Below are 26,723 nucleotides of genomic sequence, written 5' to 3' on the forward strand. Positions count from 1 at the left end.
ACCGACCTTGTCACAGACAAACTTTTCATTCTCTGCATTTTTGTGCTGGTGTTGTCATCTTTCTAGTATTTTCTAATATATATCAACATAACGAGAGAAGTCAAAGTAGTCATCATATTTCAGGGCACTTCTTGCCCCCTCTGCCCCTCTTCGAAGAGGGCAGGAGGGACAGCTGCCCCTCCAGCCCCCCTTGTGTAGGCGCCCCTGCCATTAAGCAATATTTCTTCCGCCAGTATTAGCCTGACTCAAATTATCACGACAATCTAAAAAAACCTATTAAACAAATTTAGAGATAAAATTATCGGGGTGGCAAACAGCTGGTATTCCCTTCCACCCAAGCCACCCCTTGGTTACGGGCCTGCTGTGACGAGGGAATATAGCCTCTAGACCCAATTTGACGAGGGATGTGACAATGTCTTCGGAGGGAGCTATTTTATTTAAATTCAAGAAGTTCCTTTGTTGATGTTTTCCTCCGTGAGTAAGGAAATCGATACTCAACACTCTGGGTACTCCTGAAACATTCTGTACCTGAAACACCTGAAACAACAGAACGAAAGTCCGATACGAGGTAACCTCCTCCATAGCTCTGAGAAACTAGAGGAAAGCAGGGTTATTTTTCTACAAAGTATGTATGTAGCAGGATGTTAAAAACTTCAAGGCTCCATTTCATGGACAACGATCGTGCCAATTCCATAAATATTCAGATAGCTTTGAAATAACTTTAAGATCACAGACAGTTTTTGGAAATTTCACTAGAAATGCAACAAAAGAGTTTTTTGCACTGCTCCTGTCACTCGTGTTATTGTGAGGCAGCTGTCCGTGAGGCCTATTAGCCTGTGCCTGTTCATCAGTTTTTTCCACAGTTCCACAAGGAAAGGGTACATCTTAGTGTGTCAATAATGTAAAATGGGTTCTCAAACGCTAGAAATTCTGCGTCAAGGATTCTGGGCATCGTTCACTGGAGGATGGTTTTTCGATCCACGCCAAGAAATATTTTGCAACACATTTCACTTATATTTATGGATGTATCTGCTGCTACTTCCGTTTGTGTTGTTCTTGGTAAACACTTTTGTTTTTCATTTGTCATAAAAATCACTATTCATCGTGTAACTGCCAAAACTTTTGGTGTCAGAGAATGTCAGTTTTTAAAGTATCACAGATAGTGGCCTATGTGATGCCTAATGATTTAGATACTCATTAATGCCTATGAATTTACTTATTATTGTTTGTACTGTCGTCAAAACAAAACTCATACTGATAATTAAATAAATATATGCATCAGTCAACTGTTGGTAAGATCAAAAGGCTCATCTACCAGGCTGGAGCATGATACTTGAGATATCCTGCTTGGACTTCATGATTTTCTTGGCATATTGGCACAAAATGAAGAAATTTAACCTGTTGGCAAGAGAGTGGATGGGTTTGCTGCCTGTGTTTGGGCCAGCATGCCAGCATAATCATTTTGTTTGGGCCAGCATGCCAGCATAATCATTTTGTTTGGGCCAGCATGCCAGCATAATCATTTTGTTTGGGCCAGCATGCCAGCATAATCATTTTGTAAACAAATACAATTTGCAAGATGTTCCATTTTGTATCAATCTAATCCATCTTTTTTCTCTTTCTAGACGACTGGGCCGAGCAATATTTCATTACTGCTTTATCCAATCATAATTCTTTTAACATTTATTGTCTTGAAATTTATCAATGTAAGACTTCATTTGATGTTTGATGGGGAGGAAGTTATAAATGAAGTAAATGAAAGTAAAGATAAAGAGACAGAAGAAGGAAAAACAGGATGTGCAAGTGCACAAAATCAGGGCGAGGAGATGAAAAAATCTGATGATATTGAACTAGATGTGCTGAATTTTGCACAATGTTTCAAGAGTGAAGGTACTGAGCCTGTTTCCAATGGTACAGATGAAGCAGTTGAAAATGATATTTCTGATAATGGCATAGAAAAGGATACAAGACAAACAGTACTAGAGCTTGCAAAGCAGGCAGCCATTGAAGGTGAAGACGATGAATTTACAGAAGCTCAAACTAAAAAAGAAGAAGCTGTGGTGGTAATATTTCTTAAATTTGTATAGCCTGAAATATGTTTGTAGTACTTGCTTGCATAGTGTTATTAAAAATTGTTTCCAATGACTAGGGTTGGAAAATGTCTGGCAGCGACACTAAAATTTAGTCAAAGTTATTAAAGATTTGTTCTTTTTAAACAATAAGTCCATTTTTAGAATGAAAGTTTATTTTTAGGACAAAATTTTTTAAACAAATCAAGCAAGGTAAGATATCACTTTCAGTGGCTGGAAACTTTGTCATAGCTTTGCCGGAAATCTTGAATTTTTTATTTAGCTGCCAGAAAGAAAAATCTTTTTTCAAGGCCTGCCAATGACATAATGCTTGTTGAAGCGCCTTTTGCTCAAGTACCCAAATAGAAAGTTAAATATGATTTGAACAAGACGATGTGGAATCCATGTAGCTTATGCCGGAGATATCTGGCATGGACAAACTACATCCCATTAAATTTCTATTTTTTTATTGGCATACATCCGGCATGGGCTTTACATGGCTTTACATGGGAACAAGAGTCATTTATCTAGATATATTAGGCAGCTGAATTTGAAATTTGATTGAAATTTAATTGTTTATCTATCTAAAATTTGGCAATAGGTTGTTTAAGGATTTTTAGGTGTTTTCTTAAATAGCAGTTTTTTATTGATCGTAGAAAAAGAAAGAGAAGAGAGATTCTGTAACAAGCAAAGAGGTAAGCAGATTTTTTTACCAATTTCAAAGAATTTATTTCGAACTTTTGTTTCTTTATTATCTAGCATTAATTTCTTCTAGCTGTCTTAATAAATCGCCTAAAATGAATTTGCTACGAAAATGTGGTGAAGCTTAATTTTTATTTATGCATTTATTTTCAAGCATTGCATGCTTGTATGGCTGCGTCTTTGTAAGGTTGGACTTTGTAAGGAAGTTGTAGGGATGAGGTTTATCTTCTATCTATTTATTGTATTTATGGAAATGCACCAAAGGTTTATTTTGATCAAGGTCAGAGATTGGAATGCAATTACAATCAATATTTTTTATTTGCAATAGCTTTGTGCTTCAAAGGCAAGCATCTTCACTACCCTTAAAATGAGGTGCACCTATAAGCAGGGTAATAGAGTATGATTTTTGTTAACAACTTGTAAAAATTGCAAGTGTACAAGTGCCAATGTGTTTATCTTAGGTTAAAGCCAAGTGATACTGTCAGGGTTTCTTTTTAGAAAGATTTCAAGTCAAACTTTTTATTTTTGAATTGGAAAGTTTCTAATCCAATAACAAGGAATCCAGTCAGAAACTTATCATTAAATGTAGATATAAACTTTTTAGTGCATAAGAGGATCATCATCAGGCTTCAGCAGTATTTCTTCACTATCTTCAAGTGGTGAGTTTTTTCCTTAAAGTTAACCTAGTTCCATTCAAAATGATTTACAAGTAACTGAACAATTGTAATGCTCACTTAACACAATTGTTTGTTGGAAGCTGTCTGCTTTGTGACAAGTTTTAACTGCAATAGTCCACAAGTTTCTATAAAATTTGGAAGTGACTTTGCATCCTTTGCCAGGGGTTGGTCTAGTAGAGGTGTCAGCTGAGACATGCTTGACTGTGAAACTTTGCCCTTGCAATCAATGCTAATATGATTTGTTTTTCACAATTGTAAAGCTTTATTTGAGTGATTTAGAATTGCTACAGTTTTCATATTACTTTTTGCACACATCGTAACACATGCTTCCTATGATGCTCAAAATTTCAAATTGTTGCTACTTGCCAGCTCCTATTTTTAAAGGTCTTAAAAGAATTTGCCCTTAAGGGTCATTTTTGCCCAGTGTAAGGTTGCTGTGTTCTGCAGGTAATATGTAACACTGAAGCTCATTTTAATTATGTTGGTTTGTCTCTCTTTTTTGTGTGATATTTCAAGTCTACCTTTGGTTTTTTAAACAAATATTTTGAATTGAATATTAGGACATGCAGCAGTGATAATTTTCAGAATGCAAATGATCTTGATTTTAGTGGTAACTTGAAAAATGACTCCGCTTTTGAGTGATACATAGAAACTGCTCGTTTGAGGTTTTGAAATTTGATTGAATAGGTGGGAGAGCAGAGTTGGTCGTTGTTGATGTTCACAAGATTACCCAAGTGCATAATGACAAAGGTACCATAGTTGAACAGTTGCAAGGGAAATCAGAAGATCAAGAGGAAGCAAAGTATGATTTTCATTTTATGTTTATTAGACAATATTGAAGCATATTGAATTTTTCATTAGCCCTGCATATAGTCAATGATATGCATGAAAGTATTGAACTTTTTAGATGAGCAGCAAATATTATCCACCCAAAGTATTAAACTATGTCATTATCAAGGCTGTTACTCGAAGAAAGATTGTGAAAGCAAGCCACATTTACATGCTTTTTGTTTTTCTTCAATTCACCATCTGGATGTATTTCCCTACCAAGAGTGCCTCAGAATTTATAACTGTATTCTAAAAGGAAACATAGATTTTTTGACTGAACTTTCAAACAGCGAATATACAGTGAATCCTGATTAAATGCTCCTTCTGAATTAGCACCCTCTCAAATAAGGCTTGTTTTGAAGTAAAGATACTCCAATAGAAGACATAGAAATTGAAGGTTATGTTTATGTTATGTGTATAGTGTTGATATAAAGGACAATTAAAAACATGATTATTTGCATACTGTTTTGCTTAATCCAGTCAATGATCATGGTGCTTTCAAATCATTGTTTCTAAAACAAATCCGTGCAGTTTTTTAATGAAAAGAGGTTCAAGCTTTCTAACAAAATTGCTTTTTTGATAGGTGCACCTAAAAATTTTATCAAAGCTTTATCAACCTAATATTTTTCATTTTATAAGTTCAGAGAGATAGATGGGTGACTTGATTTTATTTGTTTTCTCAGACTTGAAGGTGCAGTGGGATTTTCCAAGGAGTCTTCCCTGGAAAACTGCGAAGGTATGTGATTATTCTGGCACTAAGTACAAATGGTATTCAAAATAATCTGTTATTTTCCTTTTTCTGCTTTTTTCCTTGCATAGAATAAACTTTATAATTTTACAATGAAAGTTATCTGAATCAAATAGAAATCATCATAAGACATGCAGGCAAGTTGATGATTAGAAGATATGTACTTCGGGTGATGAATCAATATTGCATAATCTTTTCTTCAAAATGGAAAAATGGATAGCAAATAATGATAATAATAACAATAATGATAATAATGATTAAAGTGAATAACTATAATACAATATTTTATACACTTTACAATTTAAAACCTATTACATAACATCATAAGCTAATTTAAATAAATGATCAATATTGTCAGAGTCTTAACAGACGATTTAAAATGATCAATATTGTCAACAGAACGAATTTCAAACGGAAGACTGTTCCAAAGACTAGCTGCAGCATAGGCAAAAGTTCTAGCACCTAATGTTTTGCAGATCAGATCACAGCAAAACAGATCTGTCTTTAATACTTTAAAAAACAGTAAATATTTTATGCCTGTCTCTTTGTGTATTAGGTGCAACAAATGGTCCTATGCAAGATTCGAAAGAACTAGCTGATACGACCTCACAGGATACAATGGTGCCAGAAGACATTAATGGATCCTCACAATTTCCGTTGAATCTGTGGCGACTTGTAGATTCAAACAGTGACTTGAATGGCAGTCATGGGTCAGAACTGAATTCCATAAATGACAAAGCTGTTGCCTCTGAAAAACCTAGATTCACTTCTGATGCGAAGTCTGATAACACGCTACGTGTTTCAAACAAAGAGATTGATGGCATTGAAGGGGACTCACAAGACAAAGCTGTTTCAATGTCAGCCTTGGAAGCAAATAGCAACGGGGATGGTGAAGCGGGTCAGAGATCCAAAACTAGCCAGGTGAGAAAAGAGTAAAGCGATTATTTTTGTACCTTTTGAGTTAACAATCCATCTTTTCACCACGTGTGAGTTTCACTATGTCAAGCAAATTTTTATCAAATGTCACACAGCCTTTCAGGTTTTCCAGGTAAAACAGTTGCTAGAACTTTGTCATAAGAGCATTCTCTTTTCTTTGTCCTACTGAAGTTTGTCTTATCAGAGGCTGAATTGCTTAAGACTTTAAATTCTCTGAAATTATTTCCATAAAGAAATATTCAGTTATTCATCACGACGCCATCTGTTACATTCATGGAAACTAATCATCTGGATTGGTCATCCCAAAATGACTGCCGCCTCACTTTGCTCAGTTAAAATATCACCGTATGCACCTAGCATCAAATTAGCATGATCATCTGGTTGATTGTATAGTCTTACTTTTTATAGGCTGTCTGGTTTTCTCTTCCTGAGATGGAAAAGACAAATGAAGATAATGTCTTTGGACCTGGAGACGAGGAAGGGTTGCGCCGAGAACTTGCTAAAAAAGCCATGGCCTCTAGTGAAGGAGACAATGGTACGGATGAAAATCCACTTTCTACCCTATATCAAAGTTTGATAGACAAGAAACTTATGACTTTAGACACAATTCATAATTTCTCATATAATCTTTTTATATGACAAATTACCATCAGATTTAAAGGAAATCTGACTTAAGGATATTAGTTTTTCTGACATAAAGTCACTCTGAATCAAATGCGTAAGTTATCCATGCGTTCCTGGTTTTTTATTGAATGTTTTTTTGCAGGGGATGATTCTCACTGGAGTACCAGTTTGAAACATTTAAACGACGGTAGTACAGAAGAAGGGGGCTCTGATAAAGAAAAAGATGAGACGAAAAGCGAACCAGAGGCAGATACGAGACAAGGCTTTGTGGTGGAGCTCTTAGATTCTTATGAAGGTAGAAGACTTAATCGAAGAGGTGCAACGAGGCAGAGTTTTAGAGACTACATCAGAGAGAGGTCTGATCGGTCTTTGCGTCTGCGAAGGAGACGGTTGGTTTTAGAATCCGCAGGATCATCACTTCTAGGTCAAGATGACGATAGTGGGGACCAATCCCAGAATGCAAGTCGACACGTCGCATTGACTCATGACGATACAACAGCAGGAGCTGTGCACTGCTTCAAAGATGAATTTGGTTTGTTGTTTTCTATGATAATTGCAACAAATTATGAATAATAAAAATCATCCAAAAGTTGGAGTGTACTGAGTTGATCAAAAAACGGAAATTTTGTAATTTTTAATATACCAATAACGAGGGTTTTATCAAGCCTCAGTTTTATTAGAGGATTGCGGTCAAAGTTTTATAACTTTACTGCCGGATAATTCGATCTCTGCTGATTCAAACGAATAAAGTGCTATGAAGAAACGAATAAAGAGGCTTGCATTTGCTCTACTGCCAAGGGTATAACTACCACTTGTTTTGCAATTCTCAGATAATTAGCCCTTATGCTGTAAATATATTTCTTATCTTAATGATTTTTAATCGTTGGTGATAATAATGAAAACTGTAATGGAAAGCTGTTTGGATTGCCCAGTTTGATGTTAAAAATCCCTGTTCGTTATAGGTTCAAGTTCCTAAGAACCTAAGCTATACCCTTTCTTGAGTAAAATATTAATATAGAAAAGGCCAATGGGACAGCATCCGTCCGCCATTTTTTCTCGTTTTGCGTAAGAACCTTTACTGGTGCCCTCTTATCTTGATCATCCAGTTGTGTGTTAAATTAAATCTGTATTAAATTCCCTTTTTTTAAAAAGGGTATAAAGTGGAGATGGGGTGAAGCATCGATCGGTGGGTAAAGGCAACTCAAAGTATGGACTTTATAAGTTTCATTGCATGCTTTCAATTCCAGGTATCTGGCACACTTACGTATTTGGGGATGAAGGGGGAGAAGTTGAGGCAAGTGCCACTCAGTCGACTGACCATTCGATTGGATCTACTTTGAACAGAGACATGAGGTCCTCCTCAAGAAGAGGGTAATTCAACATTTTTATTTGCATCTTTCTTATCAAAGGAAACTGCTGTATTATTTTTATTATCAAAAGCGTATATCCTTATTTGAAAATATTGTCAGGAACTATGTTTTTTCTTTTGATCCAAACAAAAGAAGTTTATTTTGCATCTTGAAAGAACGTTAGTTTCTTGTGCGGTATCAGTTAATTAATTGCCTTTTCACTTTTTTGATGCTCTTCTTCCTAGTTTTGATATATGCTGGGCATAGTGCTCAACAACTTCCATTCAGTTTCGAAGTTTCTAATTTCTAGTACTGCAACTTCATTTAAGTCTTTAAGGCTCTGCAAAATATGCGACTTGTCATTTGTGGTGTTTATTGTTAAGCACACCCAGCGCGAATAATTTGAACACGCAAGGGAAAACAAACCTTTAAAATTATCAGGAGCTCGAACTACTAAAGGTTGGCCAAAGCAACTATGAAAGGAAGAGTTTGTGTAAGGAAAAGTTGTCAAAAAAGAATTTATAGAATAACCCACCTTACATTCTGACTGTACATTCTTTTTAATTATCTGACTGTTGTCTTTCTCGTTTGTTTCGTAGTGCAGAGTCCGGTAGTACTCAAGCCTCCCTTACCGACCGCGATTTATTTGAATCAGTTTACCAAGAAGTCCGTTTATCCCACTTACTATCAGGGGGTGTGGAACCTAGGCCATGGGCGCAGTTTGCATCACCTGGAAGTATGAAAGTCTCAGCGTCAGAGCTGCCTCCGCGGCGGTACTACAAGCTGCATGTCTATAGCTCGTTTTTTGTGAAAATTTGGTTCGATCGATTGGCACTGCTTGCCTTACTAGACAGGTACGTGTGAAACGAATGGTTACAAAAATGCAGGGCTGCAATAGTCTTAATAATGATACGTTCTTGAAAAATTTGGGATTAATTTTTTTCTTAATGTTTGTATTAAATCCATTTGCATAGTCATATGTAAGAAGTATATAATTGGTGAATGAATGCAATTCCTCAAAGTTGGAGCAATTTTTATAGGCACTTTCTTTCATTATTTTGTGTTTATTATTAGTTTTTACTTGTGTTTTTATATTTGAGTAAGATTTCATCATAGTTCAAGGAAGGGCTCTTATTCAGTTAAAATCGTTTTTGGATCCATTCGGTATTTGGTTTTTTGAAAGGAAATGTGAAGTCAATATATATTGTGCACTAACACTTTCTTTGCCTTGTGAGTCCTCGACTCCTCACCAGTTGCTTTGTCCCCCTTATGGAACTTTTTTGAATATCCAAGTTTGCAATGAATGATAGCTGCATGTAATTTTGGTTTCTTTATTAGAGACAAATTGTAAAAGGGACTAAAGCCATGACGAGGCATCAAGCATGAAGATCATCAGTCCCCTTTTTCCTAGCTCTTTTTCCTGTATCAATGTTTTATTTCTTTTTCAAGAGTTTCTGTAGGCGAAATGCGTAATTTGTCAGCTGCATCGAGCTAACTGGTGTAACAGTGAGCTTTTCTTGTCCATTCCTTCCCCGGAATTCAAAGTTGATTGAAAGCGCAATTTCTACAGATAATGGCGATGGCCTTAAAGTTTTATGTACGAATGTGAGAAACTTAGGCCAATACGCAAAGTTGATGTTCATTCTTGATAAGGATGGAACGTAGCCAGGAAAGCCTAATATTGTTATTGTGATGGCCTAGATTCTTCTGTGTTTGATTTTCGAGAAAGTTCACTACCAAGAAAGAACTTTAAAATGGCCTAATGGCCTAGATTTTTCAATCGATCGTCTACTTTGACCTTCAATACCTGTTGTTTTTGTCACATGATAACCAACAGCCCAATTTATTTTAATAATTTCATAACATAAATATAAAAAAATTCCGAAAAGCAAAACATTTATGATCACTTATTTAGAGTAGCAATAATTTCTTATTTTGTATACAGAAACAAAACATTGTTGGAAACAGTAATCGCCATATTGTTTGGTGGTCTGACTGCATGGCTTGGCTACATGTTGCTATCACGTGACTACGTGTATGACTTGTGGATATTCATTCTTTGCTTTGTCATAGCCAAATGCCAGTTCTCCCTTCTCAAGGTAACGTTACCTTTGTGCATATTTGATGCAGCATTTGTACGTTGTTTTGTTGAGTCCTTCGTACAAATGTACGTTGTTTATTTGAATCCTTGTGCATCAACTGTTTGATGGCATTTTTGCTTAATAAGCGTTAAATAAATAATGAGAAGGTTGTTAAAGTATTTATAGAAAATGGTAGAAACAATTAGAATTCGTAAAATGACGCATGAGATCAAGATGATTTTCATCAATCATTCACAGGCAAAATAATACAAGCAGTAAAAAACCATACTATATTAAAAATTTTATTAAATTCTCAACATGAGTGTAATGTTGAATTTTTGTGAAACGTTTAAATATTTTGCCATAATATGATATGTTAACTGCAATTACTTTTGTTTCTACAGAGCGTGCAGCCGGACTCAGCATCTCCCGTGCATGTATGTTGATATCTTCTATTTTTATTCCTGCTTCTTTGCAAGGGGGCTTGAAAACAGAAGCATTTGAAAACACCAGCTGTTGCATCGTTATCATCAGTCCTGGCTGTTGAAAGCAATTGCCCTTGTGAAGCACTATAATACATCTATAAGTATTGCGCTTATTAGTAAAGACCAGGACGGTTTATGAGTTGTAACCACGAGTCTCACACTTGCAACCATCAGACAACTGTATAAACCACTCTCACTCTCTATTGGCGTCGTTTTTATATTTAGTTACTTGCGGTTTGACACTGGAAACGTATTTTGATGTCGGAATTTTGAAATAAGTTCGGATTTTTTGTTTATGATGCGATTCTTACTATAATTTATGATTACAAATCCATAAATGTTATATGGTTATGGACTTCTGTTTTATGCTTGGGCCGTACTGTGTGCAACATTGCTTAAAACATCCTCAGACTTGAGGCATACATAACTAATAAGTAGAGAATTGGAATGGGAAAAGAAAGTTATTTTTGAAAAACATGAATAATGTCTTTTCTAAATGAACTTTGTTGTAATTATCTCTCCCTGCTTTGTTTTTATTTCTTGACGAGTCAAATGAAAATTTGTTAAAAGAACTTTGCAAAAGAAATAATTATACTTCTTGTAACGAGTAAAAGCCCAGATTAATGATAATATCTAGTGAATTTTCTTTCAAATGAATTTGTCGTTAGTTTAATGATGCAAAAAATCTTTGCTTTTTTGATATTATTATATATATTATGATATTATGAAATAGTCATTCAACGTTTGCCTTGACTCATGGTATAATCTCTTTGTTTTGATAGGGTCACAACAATGTGATTGTATTCAGTCGTGCAGCCTATTTTTGTTGTGTGGCTGCCATGATACTGTTATTAGACGAAGCTTCGAAAAGCAACCCAACTGCGCCGAAATTATATGGAATTAATATTTATTCGAAAGCAACCCTAGAGTTCACCAGAGATGCACTAATTGGTATGTCCGCTTATTTTTAAAAAACGTTGCATGTGATTTTGAAAATAGATTCGCAATGCATTTAGAGAAGCTGCAAGGGACTTGAACAGGAAAGAAATCACGTCTACTGAGCAGTGCTTATGCTATACTTTGGATTGCTGGATCTTGGATCCCTGGATTATTGTTCATATCCTTTTGGATTATGAATCCATGGTTATTGTCTTGGATGATTGTTTTACTCATATAAGATTATAATCCAGCATTATCATAATCATGGATAATAATTCATCTCGTTTAAGATTATACGTCTTGCATTAGACTATAACCTAGAATTGTATTTATCTCCATTCAGGTTATATACCTGGACTATAATTCATCTTTAGATTATATTTTTCAAAGAATTTATCTATTAGTTATATTACCGAAAGGTTCTTTAAAGGTTCTCTCTTTTTTCTTAAGATGAAGAAGTGAATCCGAATGTACCCCAGAATATCTTATCTTCTCCTCCTTTGCGTTTTTCTTTTTATTACATAAACATACACATTAACTTTTGCCATCGTTTTGCCAATTTTTACTTTCGTTGACAGTTTGCTCATGAAAGTCGGGTATACGTAGTTTGAATTTCAACTGCCAGACAAGAATGTTTGTTCGTTTTATTGAGTTATCAGCCTTGTTCGGTGCCCGTTGAGGTTTCCCTATACTTCCAGTGAGATGTCTATCATGTAATCACTTTATTAATCTAATTGTTACACGTATTTAAATTTTGCAACTCTGCCTGTTGAATGTATAAATTATATATGTTTTTTCCTGTTAGGTTTCCTGCTGGCTTTTCCAGTGATATTTGTTTTTGGTTTACTTCCGCAAATCAATACTTTCACGATGTATTTCTTGGAACAGCTAGATGTTCATTTGTTTGGAGGGACATGTGAGTTCACTACTATGCTGAATTATATCTTACTAAAGTTGTATCATGTTTTATTCTTGCTGTTATTCTCTTTCTCATTATCCGTTTCAAGTCGCATTGAATGTTTCTTTTCTTGAATTGTTAGCGATGACAAGCCTCCAAGGATCATTTTATTCCATCTTCAAAAGTGTAGCTTCCGTTGGCTTTCTCTATGGTTTCTGTTATGCAGCTATGAAGGTGAGCAAAGAGTATTGCAGAAAAGACTCCACTGCTTTCATTGCTGACGATATTCAGTCATATGAGCCCTAACACTAGTCATCTATTCTGGAGAATATATGATTCTGTTCACCTTCAATAGGCAAATGGATTTGACTGTGTCAATCTGGCGTCCCAACCACCACATTTTATTCATTTCATTTCATTTTCAATCATTTATACAGAGTGGGAGCCTCTAGAATAAATAATGCTTTACAACTTTCCTATAAACTAGAAACAAATTAGGTAGAAGTCCTAATTACAATGATATCACATCTAAATTACTATAAAAAAGAAAGAATCTTAAGTCTATATTTCGTTATGGCTCACGTAAAAGCTTTCTTGAAAGAAGAGAAGCTATTTTTTGCCTTGGTTTTTATAGCTCAATTTGTTCCAAAGTTTGGTTCCCCTAAATTAAAAACTCTTTTGTCCTAAGGATGTTTTCAACAGAGGAATGTTCAAATCCAGTTTGAAATTCCGTAATTCCTTGTCACATTTCTCCGAGACCTTTGTAAACAGACCTAGCAGATAATCAGAGACTTGACGATGCAGCAAATTGAGAACGATTTTTATTTATTAAAAGCCTATCATTTGTCGTTTATCGAGCTAGCAAATTGGTTAATATGACAATTCCCCATATTTACGAACATTAAATTACTGCATACCGTAAAATTTGATTCTGTCAAAAATGAGAATTTTTCAAATAATGTGAACTCATCAGAATTTGCACCTTAGGTTTTTTAAGATAAATCACTGCACCTTAGATTGATAAAACGATAAATTAAATGAAAAATTTCACACCAGTTAAAATTGATGTTGTCGCAGATTATTCCAGGTTTTTTAACGGGGCTCAACAGGAAAACATTTATTTTTTTTATATGAGATAAAACTTTAAACCAAAAAGCTATCTATCTTAAAGTTCTACTGAAAAATATATGTTATTCGGAACAAACCTTTTTTCCTTTTTCTCAATTTTTAGACAGAGTCAAAAGCCCAACACATTCTGTTTTCGATTTATTGTGGACTTCTTACTGCTGTTTCCTGTCATCTAAGTCGATGCACAAGTGATCCATTAGTTCTTTGGTAATTTAATACTTTCATATCGCTGTAAACTTTCTTGATTTTCGTATTACGTAACAGTTTATGCCTTGTCTAATCCTGCTTCTTCAAGCCTATTTTCTTCAGATCGACGTCAAAACATATGGCAGGTTTCAAAGATCTTTTAGCTAAATTGTCAAACCCTAGCAACTGTTGTCGGAATTAAGAAACTTGACTATCATTTTCCAATTTTTTTCTGCAAAAACTACTTTGTTATTTAAGAAAGAAAGATTAAATTTACTTTCAATGTCGCTTTTAAGATGTTTTTCAGAAGCCAAATTTCAATTTGAGTTTTTCAAATTGTCATTTTGCAAATATAAACGAATACTTCCATTTCCAACCTAAAAGTAACACCATGCTGTATTCAGTAGCAGTTTCAAGTTGTCAACTTTTATTGTTAATATCGTTTTTAGCAATAGTGTCTGTTCAAGATACCAAGAAGGCGTTCAAGGAAACGAAATTTTTGTTTATGATTTTTTCCAGTAAACTGAGATATTCATTGGCAAGTCTGTCGGTCTGAGAAGGTGCCATTTTGAAATTTTATTTCGGAGTGAATTCACTCAATGCGCGGTAATGTCATTCTTTGTTTATTTTATAGGGAAATTTTCAAGTCAAAAGTTCTCAGAATGGATTTGAGGAATGAAGAAGGAGACCCACTTCCTGAGAAGCTCAGAAAGACAGTGGTATGTTTATTTATTCTTTTTTTCCTTGCCAAAATTGTTGAATCAGATCAAATTAACCAGCCAGGCAAAAAGCACTGTTCAATTCCACTAAGTTGTACCTCCGGATAACTCGGACTTTCACTGATTCAGCCTGGTTGTATCATCCTCACAGTATTTTGTTACCTTATTCAAGTCAAAAGTCGTACCCTGGATTAGTCGAACGTTCGCAAAGTCGAACCATTTCCTCACACCCCTTAAAGGCATTTGCAAATCTTTTGACAATTCATTGCCAGTTGGCTTGCTTTTTCGTAAGAGGAGTTTTTCAAAGGAGCTGTATCTGAAAAGCCAAGCTTCTCCTTGCACCATTGCTCTGCGCATTTGCCTATATGAGTTAAGAGTAGATGGTTTTCTGTCTCTAATCCTTGGGGCATTTGTTATATTCCATCTATGATTGTTTATTCACAGCTCAAGAGACTTGGAAATGACATCATTGTGTCCACGGGGATTATCATCATAGTCTTTGCTGTGCACGTGAGCACAATGTTTACTAGACTGCAGGTACTGTCAAATTTCTCTATGCTTTTAGAACATCTTCCCTGTCATAATTTTCTCAGAACTTTTATTAGTTATTCATAGGACACAAAGTTCTAAAAATATTGTCCAATTTTTTATTGTGAAAGGGGTTTCGACGTTATTATTGCGTTCAGCTCTCCGGAGATGGAATTTTTTGGTTAAGGTAAAACCAACGCACTGATTCATTTAAAATGATTCTTCAGTTGTCTCTGCCATACTTTGAGTGTAGGCAAGGGCTCTGGTTTTATTATGATTCAGTCTCAGTAGGGGAGAGGAGATTGCCATTTTAAGTTAAGGCCAAAGTGATGGCAAAATAGTAATCAAATGTTTCTTTTTATTATGCTTCTGGTTGTCACTGACAATTAAGTTAGTTGTCACTAAGGAAAATGAATTTTTTAGAGCGTAATCTTTTGAGAAAAACAGTTATATACTTATGGGTAACAGAATTAAATTCTTAGGTGAAAAAATGGGTATGATAAAAGTCTTGGAAGGATAGGATGTCTTTTGGCTGTCATTTTAGGATACGCTTATGATCTCTAGCCTAATAACAAGAAAATGTTTGTGCTTTCAAATTTACCTTAAAAATGAGGTTTTGCACGAATCATCGTCATCCTTCTTTGACAAATCAACGTGACAATTTTTTGTTTTACTGTTGATGGATTTAGCTCATTAGTCAATCTCATCTTTTATCAATTATTTTTTTCTCTTTTGACGTAGCCTAATATAAGTTACATTCTCTTTGGCGAAGTGGCTGTTTTGGGTATTGTCAACCACTACCTCATACCACAACTGAGAAAGCAATTACCTTGGCTCATTGGCTCTTCTCCAGTCTTGAAATCCAGCGAATATGACATTTATGAAGCCTTTAGTAAGCATTCAATATTTTTAACATGAACTAGAATCGCAATTTATTCGGGCATGGCTGTGTTAAGGGGGCTTACTTGAATGCAACCAGTGGCCAAAATATTGAAAGGTCTTTGTTATCTTTCTTTTTATAAAGCATATAAGTATCTAATTAATTAAAATTACTGTTTACCAGTCTGCCATTAAGTGCTCGATGTCGTATTGCCAGAACTGTGCACGCTTTTGAACAGGACGTCTATAGAACATGACGGCTGTAAGCTGCTGCTCTGAGTTCCCCAAAACATGATCTATGCACCAAATCATAATTTTCTAAGTAGACTATTAGGTGATTTATCTCATTTTGCTGTGTCTATTTGTGCCAGATCGATTTACCTATCTACCATACTAACAGACGGACTGAAGCTATGTGTGTATTACGCAAACAGTGACGAGAATATGCCTTCTTTTCACTACAAGAGCCTTAGTTAAGAATATGTCCCTTTTCACGCTTCCTTAAAAATGCAAGTTCCCTAGCTACATTAACGTGTAAACCCCTTTCTACCAGCGTAACCCGACCCTGATTTCTAGCTCCCGCCATCTAGAGTGGCCTGAATTATCAATTATAGTTCAAACTAAAAGTTCTTTTTTTGTCTGGCTTTTCCAATGGATTTTTTTTATATTATAATCGAGATATTTTGCTCAATCATATTGTTGAAAGAACTTGTTTGCAAGCTATTATTAAAGAAGTAAAAACTTGCTCTACTGATTTATTTGATGCTGGAAACATCTGAATATCAAAGGCTGGCAACATCTGCCTAATTTCAATCGACCCTGTTCTCATTTTATATTAACTTGAATCTAAGTTGAACCCAGCTGATTTGTGTTTACAAAACAGAAGCACAAGATGTCTTGATTATTTGACAAAAATTGATTATTTAAACTTTCCCGAAGGCTATTTTTGCTGCAAATTTATGAACTTCAAATGTCTTTGCGCAACTTTTTGACAGTTTTACCCGCCTTGTCCAAGAGCTTCGTGGAACTTTTTTATTGGAAATCCCCTTGTTCTATAGAATAATACCCAGTCCATTTCTCTTATTGCTTCCTTATATGTAGAAATGTGTGATTTTACTCATTTTACCAATTTCATCTCATAGATGTTGCTCACATTATGTGGTTTGAGCGCGCTTACGTTTGGCTTTGTGTAGTCGAAAGGAATGTTCTGTACCCCCTGACGTTCATTAACTGCCTTACAAGAGACGCTCACCTCATTACTGGAAAGTTCGGGCCAGTGTAAGTAATATTTATACCTCACTTGTATCTTCCGAAGGTCGTTGTACCGGGAATCTAAGATTCAAGGTAATTATTGACGCTGAAATTCCATTTGGAGATGTATTTTGGAAATGTGGCTGTAATTCTTGGATTAAACATGAATTGAAGAAACCAAAAGAACAAAAGAGAGAGGTTTCTGCATATAATATTGCTAGCAGAGAAGGGGGGGCGGTTGGGAAGGACTACAAAGCCAATTCGGTATTTTCCCACTCATGTATAGGAAAAGGAAAAGTCTAATTCTGAGTTTGGTCAGAGTTCATTGTCTATATCGTATATCTTTGCTTTTTTCATGCAATCCTCAATTCACAGTTTGACGCAAATAGAAAAGATCCCCAACTTTAAAAATCATAAAAACGTCAAAGTTGAAGCTATTCATATTCAAAATATATTAAAAAAAATAGCATTAAAGTGAATATTCAAAATAAAAACCCTAACCAAGATGACTGGCTGTTTGCCTCTATCATTAGAGCGGACAGGATAGTGCATTAACTTAAAATGACTGCTTCATACTTCCAACTTAGGGCTACTTGTGTTTAGATAGGCGTCAGTTTTTTATTAAGAACTTTTTTTAGTGCAATGATATGAATGTAGGAGTTTTGATGCAGTCGTTTATTTCAATCGTTTGGTCTCAATTTCGATTCATCTGCATTTCAGTATCGGATCACTGATCATCACAATAACAGGAATGAAGCTGCTGCGATCGAGTTTCACTGCAACTGCGAGGCAGCATATTGTCCTTATTTGGACTGTTCTTTTCTTCGAGTATGACTATCGTGGCAATTCCGAGACGTTCCCAATTGATTATTTTATAATGTCAATCTTCGTCGACAAGGTAGCTCTATATATCGCTTTATGCTAAGTTAATCTATTATTGCTTTCTTTTCTAAGTCTCATCTCAAACATTTCCCGGGGGTAATTGTGTACATGGTATGTAGTGTCCTCTACAAATCACAGTTTACTAGTCGAAAGCATGGATGTCTCCCGGCTGCATCCCCGAGTTTATGGTGATTATCAATGCATACATCTATTCGAGCAAAAGGGTTGCAGTATATGAACATCTTTTAAAAGTATACGCTCGAACTGCTTAATTTCTCAGTGTAATTTTAACACATACTACTTGCTTCTATTTGGCATATTTTTGCAATTATACTCCTCAATTTGCCGTTTTGTGCAAAATACACGCAACAGCTTTCTCTTTCAAACTTTCCCTTCCCACAGATTTATCAATTTCTAATAAAATAAATAATTCATCCATTCTTGAATTTTTTTATTCTGATATTTCTACTGTATGCTTTTTCAATAACATGTTATCGTTTTTCAGGCCATCGATTTGTTATTGAAATTCCGCTTCATTCTAACGTACACAGCACCATGGCAGATCACATGGGGATCGGCATTCCACGCTTTCGCGCAACCTTTCAGCCTGCCTCGTATCCATTCAAAAAAGTCTTTTCTGCCATTTATTGTTCATCTTTCATGAGAACATTCCAATGAATTTTCTGTTTATTTTTATGCGTTTCTGGGCGCATAGCATCGTAACAGAAAGGTTTATGACTTGCCGCCAGTAACTGTGGTGAAACCTTGTATACCTTGTATGTCCATTTGATTATTAGTTCATTAAGGTTTAACGTTAAACAACTTAATGCCAGCGGGCTTATAGTAGGAAGCTAACTGTATTTCAAAGCTGTAGTATGTAAATATCTTGAAAATTCTGAACATTTGTGTTATTAAAGGTCAATTTTGTTCAGATAGATGGTACTTAGCTTTTTGTCGCTTGTTTTCCCTTATATTGCATAAACCTCATTTCAATTAGTTCAGAATTTTACATTGAGATGCAAAGCTATTTATCAATTTCCCGGTTACACTTAATGTTGTAATTGTCCTTAATATTATGCAAGATTGCGGTATGCTGTTCCTTCAAGGAGTTATTTCTGCTTTTCTGTCAGCTCCACTCAATCCGTTTCTGGGCAGCGCAATTTTCATTACGTCATATGTTCGTCCTACCAAGTTTTGGGAAAAGAATTATAAGTATGTATCCAGAACTCAACTAGCAACTGTAGCATCTATCATAGAAATTCGTCTTTCATATGGCTTATGTCGCATGTAACGTATAAGTATGATATGTAGAATAATATTTTTTGTATGGCATTAAAGATATGATATATCATATAACGTTGGCACAGCACTTTGCGAATGATAGGCAACTATAACACAGCTCAGTCCAATTCAATTCAACTTTTTTCATACAATACAAAGACGTAAAAGCAAAATTTGCATTATATGCGACTCATAAGGCAAAGATTATCGAGCATGGACCGCAAGATAACAAGACTGTATGCAAGCTAAAAACCTGTGGAATATAATAAACACAAGACAACACATAGAAGCACCGCAAATGATAACCCTTAATTGCCATGGTGTTTTTCTAATTGCATTCTCTTTTTTTCCAGCACTAAAAGAGCTGATCATTCGAATACACGGCTGTCATCTCATTTGGACAACAACCCTTGTATGTGCTGTAATGTTTTGCCTTCTTTTTGTGGCCTATAGTATTCAGAAGCTCAATATGAAAAGTTTCGTTGCTATGTTTGCAGTTATTAAACCCACAGTTAGCAAACATCCAAAGTTTTATTATATGGCCCTTGATTACACACTTATATATATAAGAATGTTATGAAATTTCTTCTTAGGCCTTTTATTTTAAAATGAAAATCGAAGAATCCTGAGGTTAGCCTTGTAAATATTGTAATAGCAATTTTGCTCGCCTGTTAAAGTTGGCAGTTAGAAATGGGCATTGCTTCGATCTATTATTAATTTTTTAGGTTCCGATGACAATAATCTGAATTCGATTTTCTACGAGCATCTGTCACGCTCCTTGCAGCATAGTTTATGCGGTGACTTGATGCTTGGAAGATGGGGCAATGTCTCAAGTGGTGACTTCTTCTTCGTTGCATCTGACTATTTGAATGCTCTTGTTCACATTGTTGAGCTGGGAAATGGATTCGTCACCTTTCAGCTTCGTGGCCTTGAGTTCAGAGGTATGATAGCTGGCGACTAATTAAAACTACGAATATATAAACATTAACTTATCTCATCCAGCTGTTTTACAGTATTTGTAACCGTCTTCTATGGTAACACTTTTTGAAAGTTTTCTTTAAATACATTCACGGATATGTACTTATTTTTATAGCTTTTTACTGAAGTTTTTGCTCAACAAAATTGAATTGTTTTAGGTACATACTGTCAGCAAAGAGAACTCGAAGCTATCACAGAATGGGCGGACAATGATGGAGGTATTTTAATTTTTCTTTGCAGGATTCCAAGACGCAAGTCATCTGGTTTCATTTATTTCCATACCTTAGGAAAACCCTTTTGATTTTGATATGCAAACGCAACTGACAGAAAGAAACAAAGTAGATTTCAAAAGTACGTTAGGTCTGTATAAGGAAGCTGATGCCCAGCAGAAGCTATCACACAAAAGTGTTTTATGACTAATTTTCTTGCAATCTATCCCTGTAAAGTTTGCTTGTGGTCATTAACCTTCCTATGTGCAGTTTATCTTTAACATACTTTTTTACTGTATCAGGTTGTTGCTATGGCTCCTCCTCAAGCTGTGGTTTCTCTCGCCTCTTGTCCTGCAAAGCGGCATTTAATCAGAGATGGCTTGCCTGGGAGGTTATACAGAGCAAATACATCCTCGAGGGCTACAGTGTCAGCGATAATACTGCCACATCCATGTTCCAAGTTTTTGATCTTCGAAAGATTTTCATTACTTACTATGTAAAGGTATTTCAGACCTGCATTCATTACTTTAAAACTTTCACCTGGCTTTCTTGCATCCGGTGTCTTTTCGAACCCGGAAAGATGGGTTGTGGGATATTTTGGAGACAGCTTTTGAAGACTAAGAATCGTTAGTCCATTTCTTAGGACAGTCATCGACTCCTGTAAGATTCTTCGATATTTTCAATGAGGAGTTTAATTTCTACATTCACATGATTGTTTCCAGAAACTCTTCCCGCAATTTTTTTAAAGTGAAAAGCAACGTTATTGGGCAGTTGGTTAACCCTGGGAATTATTTTCGTTTAGCAAAGACATACCTCTACGGTCAATATTGAATTTAACGTTCAAAATTAAACTGCTTTGCTAAAATAATTTTGTATGTCACCACAAGCCCTTTTTAGTATCATTTTTGCTAGGTACATTTCATTTCATGTTTTACAGCATTTTCTTACATTTATGTATAACATAACAATTCTGCATTTATGCTACATCAAATGTTTTGCAAGGGAAATTAAGATGACGAACTAATTATTCTTTTTGTAACCATTATTTTCTTGAATATGTTTTTCACGAAATCAAATCTTTTTCTTTAGGCTATTATTTTCTACGCGCTCAAGTCACCTAAACTGAAAAATTGGATTTCGGATGAAAGATTGATGAGTTCACTCGCTGAAACTAGAAAACAGAGTTTCGTCGACCGAGATGCTGTCTTTCGCGCGATGACCGATGAAGATTATGACGTCAGGCCAAATGGGGTCTCGAGAGCAAGTTTTTGCTCTGTATATCTTGACTGGATGAAATACTGCAACAATCAGCTAGAGGAGGTAAGATATAAAAGCATTTTCACTCATTCTTAAGGCAATGTTACCAGTCTGGAATATAACAGCCTTTCCTTAGAATGGACGCACACATAAGTTACTTTTTTATAAATGTGCTAAGCTGTTTTAGTAGTGTTGCCTTCTTCTTTGACGGGCTGGATTTTGACTTTACGAATGACATCAGCATGATTAATCATTGCTAGAGAATGAAATTTGTGAGCAACATGTTCTCGTTTCTTCCAACATCATCTATACAAAATGCCTGCTTCAATAGGAGCGGTATGTGTGTATTAGAACTATAAGCGTTAGGTTTTGTAATGGTTGTTTACGTTTAATTTCTGAAGGCCTTGCTTTTAGTAAAATCTCTTGCCATACTAATGTATGCATCTATTCTTGTTTCGTAGAGTATCGAAGAACACAACGAGGATTCAAACTTGGTCACCCTGTGCTTTGCTTTGTCTCTTCTTGGAAGGAGAATGTTCTTCACGGCCTCACATCAACCAGCTACAACGCAAGTTTTAATTACCTTTTTAGTTTCAATGACCTTGAAGTATTCTTCACCAGGCTGCCTATGGAATAAGCAGATATGAGTGATCGGATCTATAAAGCTATCTGTTTGTCACTGTCGCAATAATTCCTCAGAAGCTGCCTCTATATAAATCCTCTTAAAACCCCAGTCCATCCTGGTGATACCTGACAGCTGATTTAATTTGTTGTCGCCCGATAAGTTTCTTAATTGTGTCCCGGAGTGTCAATTCCATGATTGTACTTTAAAATGTTCAATTATGCTTAGATTGGCGATTAATTTTTCAGGCTAAAGTCATTTTTACATGGCCTTCATGCCCTATTCAAAGGCGATTTCCGGGTCTCATCCTCCAAAGACGAATGGGTTTTTGCAGATCCGGATATGGAACTACTCAGAAAAGTTATTTCACCAGCTGTGAAAATGTCAGTCAAGTTACATCAGGTAAGAACTAGCTGTGTGGCACTTTTGCTGTAACACTAGTTATTTTGGAGATCAAAATAGGTATCAATACCAGAGTAAAGATTTCCTGATTAAAAGCTGGTTTGTTTTCATGTATCGTTCAATGAATAATTCAAATGGAGAAGCACAACTGCATTCAAGTCAAAATAAACCAGAACTAAAAATTTCAGACAAAGTAAAGGGGCTTGATGAGTTAGTATCCTAAAGGTTTCGTAAGCCATTCATGTATATTAAAATTGTTCCCAGTTCTTGCTCTTTGTTCTCTGCCATTCATCAACGGAGATTTTGAGCTATTTTAGATAACTCCTTGTCAGTGATGGTGGACTTGGCAGTGCAAATTTACTGGCTCAGCAACTGCATTTACTGCCAGATTTATCAGTGTTTAATTCATATATTCCAATTTTTCTGAATAAGCTAATTCCTTCGCAGGACCATTTTGTATGCCCAGATGAATATGACGATAACGTGGTGTTGTATGACGCAATATCATCCCATGATGAAAAGTTTGTTATTTCGCACGAAGGCGACCCTGTATGGAGACAGGCTGTTCTAAACAACAAGCCAACACTTCTTGCTTTGAGGTACTTTTTCTTCTGTACTACATAGTTCTATGTACGAAAAGTCAAAGATTACCGTCAAATCGACTAAGGATCTTCCCAGAAAGTCAGACTGTCTTCTTAAATAAATTGTATCCAAGCTTGGGTTCTTAATTGCGTTTTCAAGTCGTTGTTGATCATGAAAGTTTTCGAAAATCAAAGATGCATTTCTAAAAGAGAGTGCGGGAAAACAGATCCATTTCCTTCATGAGCCTCTTTACTGATCCTTTTTGTTTAAGTCCCTCCTTCAGAAGTATTAAAACTTCGAATGCTGGAGGCTTGAGGACCTATTTCAAGTAATGTTTTGTTTATTTTGCAGATATGTTATTGACGAGGGTAATGATGACTACAGAATTATCACTTTAAACAAGAGATTCCTGACGTTTAGAATTGTCAAGGTAATGCACTTTTGTAGACGATGTGTTTTTGACAAGTTTCTTTGTAGAAGGATGCCTTTTAAAGAGGAAACGTTGCTTTCCAAAGACTCTTGGGTTGCTCATAAGAAAGAAAAATTGCCAGCTAGCTTTTAACATATCCTCTTGTTTCGTGCACAGCTTCTTTCGAAATGAGTTTTTGCACAAAGCATGACAAAAAGCCACTAAAACATTTTCCCAGTACCGTGAATAACGTAAAAGCTCTATTAAGCCCCCGGGGGGGGCTTATTTATTTTTTCAGTCCTAGAGGGGGGCTTAAAAGAAAGGGTGCTTAATAGAGCTTTTATGGTAATTACTGATGAATAGAAGCATTTGGTCTGTTAATAGATACGATTCGGACTGAAAACGTTTACTTACGATATTTATATATATGATAAAATGCATATTATGCGAGCAACTAGTTTTTGTGATGAAGAGTTGAATCAGGGTAAAATGCTCTAGTCATAGCTATACATAACACTTTGTTCACTTTAGAACCATCCTTTTATACACATCAAAGCGTGTTTAACCAGTTCGTTGCTTGTTTCTTTCTGTTCGCGTGCAGGTCAATCGAGAATGTGTTCGCGGTCTGTGGGCAGGTCAGCTTCAAGAACTCATTTTCTTACGTAATCGAAACCCGGAACGAGGCTCGATTCAGAACGCCAAGCAAGCATTACGTAATATGATAAATTCGTCATGTGATCAGCCAATCGGTTATCCTATATACGTATCGCCGTTGATAACATCATATGCAGACACAAATAAACAATTGACTCAAGTCATTGGTGGACCAGTTAATCTTAATGGTAAAGCATCCAATTCAACTTTATTTACAAAAGTAGATTTTATTATATTTTATGTGGCTAAAATAGAACGTTTCTGATATGATCTATTTATTGATCAAAATTATTTTTATTCTTTAATTTCAGATCCCCCCTCCCCCCATCAATAATTGCCAAACTGTATTTCTTTTATAACAGTAACAGTATATTGCATGAGAAGAAATGCAATGAGCAGCAACCCCCCAAGCCCAGCCCCCCCTGTCCAATGTTTCTTCGAATACGATCATTTTCTCGGAAGTTGCAAATTTTCACCTTGTTAATGATGTTTATATAATCTAATTCTCCCCTACTCCTAGGTTTCATCATAATTTTAGGCTTACTTTGACCAGTTTGGTGAAAAACTTGAATGATACGTCTATAACTTCAGATAATAGCGAAAATTATTACTAATCATGATTATCATTAAACCAGATTTTTCTTTTTTTTAGTGGTAAGTAGGTTTGCTTCATGGGTATATGAACGGTTGGCGCACCGATATGGAGGAGCTTGTAATCCTAGTAGCAATCCGGAGCCGGATGACCTTGAGCCTCCCTTATCAGTCGCAATCCCTACGTTTAGGCTTGACGAAACAAAAGGTAAGCTTAGTGCTTGTCAAGCACCTGCCTAAGTTAAAATTCTGTGCAACTCCTCTTTTTTTCTATGATTCAAGATGTGTTCTGCGTAATGCCATCTCAACGACTGTTTCAAAACCATCAAGTTTCTCTTCAGTCCACGAACAACCGTTCCCCATCTTCTTAACACACACGCACATAAGAGCACACATTGTGACAATAGCATCGACCATTGTGACAATGACATCACCCATTTTTTGTCCGGTCATTATCTGAAGCAAAATGCTTGTTGTCTTATTTGTGCATTCAAATTTGTTTCCAAATCCTTTTACCTTGGATCCTTCTTGCATTTTTGGACTCAGCCTTTTTATTTTGGAACAAGATAAACATAAAATAAACCTTGAGATGTACCTTTTGTAAACCGGAGATATTTTTTGAAGGATATTCCAAAAACTTTAAATCTTACCATATTTTCTTTGTGGAACTTTGTTTTATGTCTGAAATTTCAAATTAATAATTTTCCTATAATTTTTATTCATCAGCTTTTATCATGATCTATTTCAGTTGTTGCTGCCCCACAGCTACCTTTTAGCCGAGCTTCTTCGCACCGCACTAGCTACACAGCTGTGCCTAACCCTCCGAGGAGGTCCTCTTCATTAGCGTCTGGTGTTGTTTTGCCGCCTACTCGACAGGCCTCGTACGACTGCCAAAAAGTCTGTATCGCCAATGCAAATCTAATAATAGATCCAGTCTCAAGTACTTTCGAGGAATTGCAGTGGCCATCAAATGAACTGAAGGAGTTGGTTATTCAAGAATTCGCGGAAAGAAACGCGGATTGGAAACCGATAGAGGGAACTGAGTTTGAGGTGGTTCATGCGTTCAACCAGCCTCGTGCGGATGTAAAGCAGCGCGGGCACCAGGACGAGACGATACTACTGCTAATATCAACTGATAAATATGTACTGATCCCCGAATCGGGAGTGAATTTCGGGGTTAATTATGTCTCAGACGTTTGGATTTAGTGGTTGATCTAATCAACGTTTTTCTCGCGATAAACACGGGGATTTAAATATTTTCTGGACTCTTCTTTGGCCATGCTTGAAAAAACTTGACTGGATAAACATAGAGAGGTCACTTATGAGGTTGAAGGGGATGACAGTTTTGTATTTTTGTTCCTTTCATTTTATTTATAGTAGACAAATTTGTGTTTTATTTTCCCGTTACGATGCTTCTGTGCTGTCAAATGGTATATAAGATAGTCTGCGCCCTCGATATGCACAAAGTAACTAGCAGAATCTTTCAAAATTTGTGTTTATAAACAAAAATTTCGGTCAGTTGTAATAAAGAATATCACATTCTAAATTTTCTTTTTATGTTCTACATCTCTGAACAACTGTGCCCAGAAAAGCCATGGAGGGACAATTTTCCAGTTGTTGATTGTATATATCTTCCATTTTATACATTTTTTCGAGTATTTGAAGTTATTTTTCTGCTGCTTCAAAATTCGTATATTGTGCTCATCCAAGACATTTGTTTTTCACATCATAAAGATCACTGACATAAATCGTAATTATATCTGAAGTATTCAACTGTAGATTTGCTTTAGAAAATGATGGTTATATGACTATGTTGATTTGATATTTCT

At 35.7% G+C, this 26,723-nt stretch overlaps 1 protein-coding gene across 1 annotated transcript; it reads left to right on the forward strand.

The window, feature by feature from the left end:
- The first annotated feature begins 591 nt into the window (after positions 1-591).
- LOC135687458 (pecanex-like protein 1) lies at positions 592-26,708 on the forward strand. Its single transcript, XM_065204018.2, has 36 exons — positions 592-1,059; positions 1,626-2,063; positions 2,726-2,764; positions 3,376-3,430; positions 4,136-4,250; positions 4,960-5,012; positions 5,581-5,945; positions 6,369-6,495; positions 6,727-7,116; positions 7,832-7,955; positions 8,533-8,787; positions 9,879-10,032; positions 10,419-10,451; positions 11,282-11,450; positions 12,244-12,354; positions 12,479-12,570; positions 13,568-13,671; positions 14,285-14,369; positions 14,814-14,906; positions 15,639-15,789; positions 16,919-17,054; positions 17,748-17,925; positions 18,415-18,523; positions 18,992-19,121; positions 19,544-19,602; positions 19,916-20,131; positions 20,327-20,386; positions 20,680-20,879; positions 21,467-21,697; positions 22,096-22,202; positions 22,505-22,658; positions 23,106-23,257; positions 23,592-23,670; positions 24,251-24,491; positions 24,956-25,102; positions 25,643-26,708. The coding sequence occupies exons 1-36, from the start codon at positions 907-909 to the stop codon at positions 26,098-26,100; spliced, it is 5,763 nt and encodes a 1,920-aa protein (XP_065060090.2). The 5' UTR covers positions 592-906; the 3' UTR covers positions 26,101-26,708.
- The last annotated feature ends 15 nt before the right edge of the window (positions 26,709-26,723 follow it).

The sequence above is a fragment of the Rhopilema esculentum genome, chromosome 10, assembly GCF_057945365.1.
Source record: "Rhopilema esculentum isolate cy_ngs chromosome 10, ASM5794536v1, whole genome shotgun sequence".
NCBI lineage: Eukaryota > Metazoa > Cnidaria > Scyphozoa > Rhizostomeae > Rhizostomatidae > Rhopilema > Rhopilema esculentum.